The 6596-nt window shown below is 39.1% G+C and overlaps 1 protein-coding gene across 1 annotated transcript; it reads left to right on the top strand.

Annotated features, from left to right (window-relative positions):
* The first annotated feature begins 1436 nt into the window (after positions 1-1436).
* LOC131825614 (peptidyl-prolyl cis-trans isomerase FKBP3-like) lies at positions 1437-2653 on the top strand. The gene is made up of 2 exons (XM_059165061.1): positions 1437-1659; positions 1864-2653. Exons 1-2 carry the CDS (start codon positions 1437-1439, stop codon positions 2352-2354), a joined length of 714 nt encoding a protein of 237 aa, XP_059021044.1. The 3' UTR covers positions 2355-2653.
* The last annotated feature ends 3943 nt before the right edge of the window (positions 2654-6596 follow it).

The raw sequence follows: 6596 nt of genomic DNA on the forward strand, positions 1-6596 counted from the left end.
GATATCTTATTGGTTAAAATTTGTTGAATACAAAACAGAGAACAGAGGGAGTTAGAAAATTTTAGACTACTGTTTCACTGCAGTTACAGAATTTTCTCACAAAAAATTAGTTTTCAAGCACGTTGTCTTTTCTGTTGAAATACTGAATAGTAAGACCAATGAGTTCTGGATTTTCTTCTTCTTCTGGATTTTCTTCAGCAGAGTTCTGGAGACTTCTAAAGTTTTCTCAGTGAAATTAGAAAGGAGTGATATACAAGGTATTTTCAGAGAACTAAGTATAAAAATCATATAGGAGATAAAAATCACTATTTTATCTAGCATTTTAAGAAATATTTTTTCTATGGAAAATCTCAAACATGCATATAGGCACAGAGAATAGTAAAATGAACTTTCCCATTCTCATCACCTGATTTTATTATTGGCATTATCAGCATTTTGCCAATTTTCTTTCACTTTCATCTAACACCCTCTTGTTTTGTTTGTTTTTTAAATTTTTATTTATTTATTTTTGTTTTAAGAGAGAGAGCATGAGAATTGGTGAGGGGCAGAAGGAGCAGGAAAGAGAATCTTTTTTTTTTTTTTGAAGATTTTATTTATTTATTTGACACAGAGAGAGATCACAAGTAGGCAGAGAGAAGGGGAGGCAGGCTCCGTGCTGAGCAGAGAGCTCGATGGGGGGTTCGGGGGGGTTCGGGTTGGGGGTGTGGGGGTTGTGGTTGGGGGTGTGGGCGTGGGGGGGGTAGAGTGAGTGCTCTCTTCAGAACCCAACTCTGCTGGCCCTCTGACCTTGGACTTCCAACCTCCAGAACTGTAAGTAAATTTCTGTTGTTTATAAGCCACCCAGTCTATGGTAGTTTGTTATGGCAGCCGGAGCAGGTTAATACAGCAAAGGAAGATGGCAGGTGAGTCCCCGGGGGATGCAGATCAGAAAAGGGCAAAGTCAGAGAGAGTATCTGTGAACAAATAGGCCAGTGATCAGCATAATGATCTTGCCATTATCACCCTTAACACAACTACCAATATTTTTTAATATAATCTATTATCCAGAAAAAACCCTGTATGTGTTAAGCCTTGACATGTAGGGGTTTCTTTATTACCCAACCCAGTTTAGCTTATCTTAAAATTGTTTACAGCTTGGGTATGTTACTACTTCTCCCTGGCCAAAGGCTATCTGAAAACACCCACACATGTATTCATTCATTCAGAACACTGAGTGAGCATCTGCTGTGTATCAGAGAGCACAACCAGATCCTACAGGTGCAATGACGGATGAGAGCCCAGACATCTGCCTTCTTTCTTCTTCTCTTCAACATGTCTTTATTGGGATCAACCATGTGCCTGGCATTGTGCTGGAGCTCTGGCCACAGTGGGGAGCCGAAGCAGATGTGGTCACTGCCTTCATGGAACTTGTCATCTAGTGAGGAAAACAACATTAAATGTGTGATTCTCGAGTAAAGCAGAGGCAGCGGAGGAAGACGGCGGTGGCCGTGCCACAGCGGGCCTGGACCGTGGAGCAGCTGCAGAGTGAGCAGCTACCCAAGAAGGACATTATCAAGTTTCTACAGGACCACGGTTCAGATTCGTTTCTTGCAGAACATAAGTTATTAGGAAACATTAAAAATGTGGCCAAGACAGCTAACAAGGACCATTTGGTTACAGCCTACAACCATTTTTTTTTTTTAAAGATTTTATTTATTTATTTGACAGAGAGAAATCACAAGTAGATGGAGAGGCAGGCAGAGAGAGAGAGGGAAGCAGGCTCTCTGCTGAGCAGAGAGCCCGATGTGGGACTCGATCCCAGGACTCTGAGATCATGACCTGAGCCGAAGGCAGCGGCTTAACCCACTGAGCCACCCAGGCGCCCCTACAACCATTTTTTTGAAAGTAAGCGTTTCAAGGGTACGGAAAGTATAAGTAAAGTGTGTGAACAGGTGAAAAATGTGAAGCTTAATGAAGATAAACCCAAAGAAACCAAGTCTGAAGAGACTCTGGATGAGGGTCCACCAAAATATATAAAATCTGTTCCTAAAAAAGGAGATAAAACCAACTTTCCCAAAAAGGGTGATGTTGTTCACTGCTGGTATACAGGAACACTACAGGATGGGACTGTTTTTGATACTAATATTCAAACGAGTTCAAAGAAGAAGAAAAATGCCAAGCCTTTGAGTTTTAAGGTTGGACTAGGCAAAGTTATCAGAGGATGGGATGAAGCAGTCTTATCTATGAGTAAAAGAGAAAAGGCTCGACTAGAGATTGAACCAGAATGGGCTTATGGAAAGAAAGGACAGCCTGATGCCAAAATTCCACCAAATGCAAAATTCATTTTTGAAGTAGAATTAGTGGATATTGACTGAAATAGCAGCAATGCTTCAGATATAATGACATCAGCAACAATAAAACATTGCCTTGAAGAAACTTATGTAACTAATTAGAGCTGGTTACTATTGTAAGGGAAGAGTCGACTGGAAAATTCAAGAGCTCAGATATTGTTTATCCAATCCCCAACTTTTAATATATGTAATCCATTATAATTCCCTAAAGTTTGAAATATTTTACTACAGCTATGTAAAATACTGGTTAAGGAGAAATGACTTTCCTTTACCTGTTGTAAACTAAAAGGCTCAATAAAAACATATTCAGTGTCCAAAAAAAAAAAAAAATGGGTGATTCTCCACATGTGTCAAGTGATCCAGCAGAGTTTATGTGATACCATGACCATGCAAGACAGGGGAATTGGCCAGCCAGTTCAGGGGGCACTGAATGTTGTTCTGAAGGGAAGGGGGCGGGGAGGAGCATTTCCAGAAGCAGGAGCAGCCCATTCAATGTCAAAGACCAGTGGAGTGCCATGAATGAGACTGCAGGGACAGCTAAAAATCAAACCATCCTTTTAAGGATTTGGTCTCTGTCCTAAGAGCAAGGAGAGGCCCTCAGAGTGTTTAGCCACATAACATGGTTTATATTTCTGTGGGTTCTCATGATCAAGGATATTTGAACTGACTCCTGTGTTGTGCCGCATATTCTGGGGGTGGGGGGTTGCCAGGGAGAGATAGTTAGTATAGTCTTGGTTAACTGGTTAAATGTGCTATTTTAATAAAATATTGAAACTCAAAAAGATTTAGCAGTTCGGAGGTCACTGGAGAGCTGGGCAAGAGCAGTTTCAATGGTGTGGTATGATGAAAGCTTTATTAGTCAGCTCAGTAGAGAATGGAAGGAGGTAAATTGGAGGCAGCTGGTATAAGCTACTCTTCTGAGGAATTTTGCTCAAGGGTATGATCACTGGAGTCAGTGGCCAAGGTAGGGAGGGAAAGATCAGATCACTGTAGGAGAAGAGGTCAGGGAATTTAGAAACAAGGGTACAAAGCATCATCCATGTGAAGATTAAAATCACCAAGAATTACCCAAAGGGAAGTGATGGACAAACTGACAAAGAACGGGGCTAGCATTTACAAAGAACAAAGGAGAGTGACTGGGAAGACTGTGATGACTGGTGGTCTAATGACCTGAGAGTCAGAGCTGGGAGGGAAGAAGCAGCAGAAAGAAATGAAGGCGTTTTGCACATTGCTGGCTTCAGTAATATGAGGGAGCAGGAAGATTGCAGAAGAAGCAGGGTCTTCAAGGGAGGGACACGTTTCAGTGAGAATAAGAAAGTGTGGATGAAACCAAGAGCTAGTTCTTTGGAAAGATAAACAAAAATAGGTAAACTTTAGCCAGACTTAACAAGGAAAAAAAAAAAAAAAGGAGAGAGAGGACCCATATACACAAAATCAGAAATGAAACAGAAGGAACAGCTGACACCACAAAAATACAAAGGTTTATAAGATGTTAATATAAGAAAGTATATGTCAACAAACTGGGACAACAGGAAGAAACAGATAAACTTCTAGGAACATAAAATCTTCCAAGCCTGAATCAGGAAAAAAGAAAATCTGAACAGACCAACCAGTAATAACAAAATTGAATCGGTAATCAAAAAGCGACCAACAAACAAAAGTCCAGAGTCAGATGGATTCACAGGTGAATTCAACCAAATACTAAAAGAAGAGTCCATGCCTTTTCTCCTCAATTTTTTTTAATAAAAAAAAAAAATACAAGGGGAAGGAAAGCTCCCAAATACATTCTAGTGAGGCCAGCATTATCCTGATACCCAAACCAGACAAATACACTAAAAAAAGAAAAGAAAATTATAAGCCAATATCCCTGATGAACATAGATGCAAAAATCCTCAAAATAGTAGCAAACCTCATTTAATAATATATTGAAAAGATCATGCACCACCATCAAGTGGAATTTATTCTGGAGATGCAAGTACAGTTCAATAGTCACAAATCAATCAACGTGATACACCACATTATCAAAATGAAGGATAAAAATCAGATGATAATCTCAATAGATGCAGAAAAGCATTTGAAGAAATTCAACATCGGTTCATGATAAAAACTCTCAACAGACTGGGTTTAGAGGGAATGAACCTCAACATAATAAAGGCAATATAAGAAACACACAGCTAGCATCAATGGTGAGAAACTGAGAGCTTTTCTTTTAAGACTGGGAACAAGACAAGGATTCCACTCTCTGTACTTTCATTCAGCGTAATACTGAAGGCCCTAGACACAGCAATCAGACCAAAAAACAAAAAACAGAACAAAATAAAAAAGGAATAAAAAGCATCCATATTGGCATATTGGTAAGGAAGAAGTTAAACTGTCACTATTTGCAGAGAACATGATAATATACATAGAAAACCCTCAAGATGCCACAAAGCAACTATGAGAACTCATAAATGAATTCAGCAAAGTAGCAGGTCACAAGAGTAATACACAGAGATTGGTTGTGCTTCTACACACTAACAGTAAAGTAGCAGAAAGAGAAATTAAGAAAATGCTTCAATTAACAATTGCACCAAAAAGGATGAAACACCTAGGAATAAACTTAACCAAGGAGGTGAAAGACTGGTTTTCTGAAAACTATAAAACTTTAGTAAAAGAAATTGAAGACAACACAAATGAATGGAAATATGTACCATGCTCATAGGTTAGAAGAATTAATATTGCTAAAATGCCTATAACTACCCAAAGCAACATATAGATTCAGATTTTAATCTGAAATACCAAAAAGCATTTTTTTTCCAAAAGCATTCTTCACAAACTAGAACAAAAAAATAGCAAAATTTGTATGGAAACACAAAAGACCATGAATAGCTAAAGCAATCTTGAGAAAGAACAAAACTTGGAGATATCACAATGCTGGATTTCAAGGTATACTACAAAGCAGCAATAATTAAAACAGTATGGTATTGGCACAAAAATAGGCACACAGATTAATGGAACAGAATAGGGAGCCCAGAAATGACTCCATGATCATATGGTCAATTAATCTTTGACAAAGGGGGCAAGAAAATACAATTAGGGGGGTGTCAGGGTGGCTCCATGGGTTGAGCATCTGACTTCAGCTCAGGTCATGATCTTGGGGTCCTGAGATTGAGCCCCATATTGGGCTCCATGCTCAGCAGGAGTCTACTTGTCCCCTTCCTGCTGCCCCTCCCCCAGCTCATGCTCTCTGTCTCAAATAAATACATAAAAAACATTTTTTTTAAGAATATATAATTAGGAAAAGACAGTCTCTTCAACAAATGGTACTGGGAAAACTGAACAGCTACATGTCAAAGAATGAAACTGAAGCACTTTCTTACATCATCCACAAAAATGAACTCAAGATGGATTACAGACCTAAATGTGAGACCTGAAATCATAAAACTCCTAGAAAAAAACACAGGCAGTAATTTCTTTGACATCAGTCATAGATGTCCCTTCTCGGCAAGGGAAGCAAAAGCAAAAATGAACTACTGGGATGACATAGACCCTTGACTTATCAAGGGGTCTGTCTATGCTCACTCACAAGACCTCAGTTCCAGGCCTTCTGTCCTCAAAAAAATTAAAAACAGAATTCCCTTATGACAACAATTCCACTACTGGGTATTTACCCAAGGAAAATGAAAACACTAACTCAAAAAGATACTAACTCAAAAAGGTATGTTTGTTGCAGCATTACTTACAATAGCCAAGAGAGGTAAACGACTAAATGTCCATCAATAGACAAATGGATAAAGATGTGGTATTTATACACAGGAGACTATTACTCACCACGGAAAGGAATGAGATCTTGCCATTTGTGACAACATGGGTGGACCTAGAGAGTATTACCTTAAGTGAAATAAGTCACACAGAGAAGGACAAATACTATGTGATTTCACTTGTATGTGAAATTTAAAAAATGGAATGAATGAGTAAACAAAGAAACAAAAGGCAGAAACAAACTCTTATAAATATAAAGAACAAACAAGTGGTGGCCGGAGGGGACTGGGGTAGAGCATTGGGTAAAATGGGTGAAGGGGTGTGGCAGATACAGGCTTCCAATTATCAAATCAATGAATCATGGGGATAAAAGGTATGAAATAGGGAAGATAGTCCATGATATCATTGTTTGGTGACAATGTTATGAACCTGGACTGGATCCTGGCAGAAGAACCAAGCGACACTCAGAGACTTTGGGAGGACCGGAGGTTTATTTAACAACAGTGGGCTCAGACAAGATTATTC

Source organism: Mustela lutreola, chromosome 2 (assembly GCF_030435805.1).
Source record: "Mustela lutreola isolate mMusLut2 chromosome 2, mMusLut2.pri, whole genome shotgun sequence".
NCBI lineage: Eukaryota > Metazoa > Chordata > Mammalia > Carnivora > Mustelidae > Mustela > Mustela lutreola.

Coding starts and splice junctions, on each gene's coding strand:
- LOC131825614 (XM_059165061.1), top strand. CDS start 1,437: ATGTGTGATTCTCGAGTAAAGCAGAGGCAGCGGAGGAAGACGGCGGTG. Junction 1,660..1,863: donor CAAGGACCATTTGGTTACAG/CCTACAACCATT, acceptor CACCCAGGCGCC/CCTACAACCATTTTTTTGAA.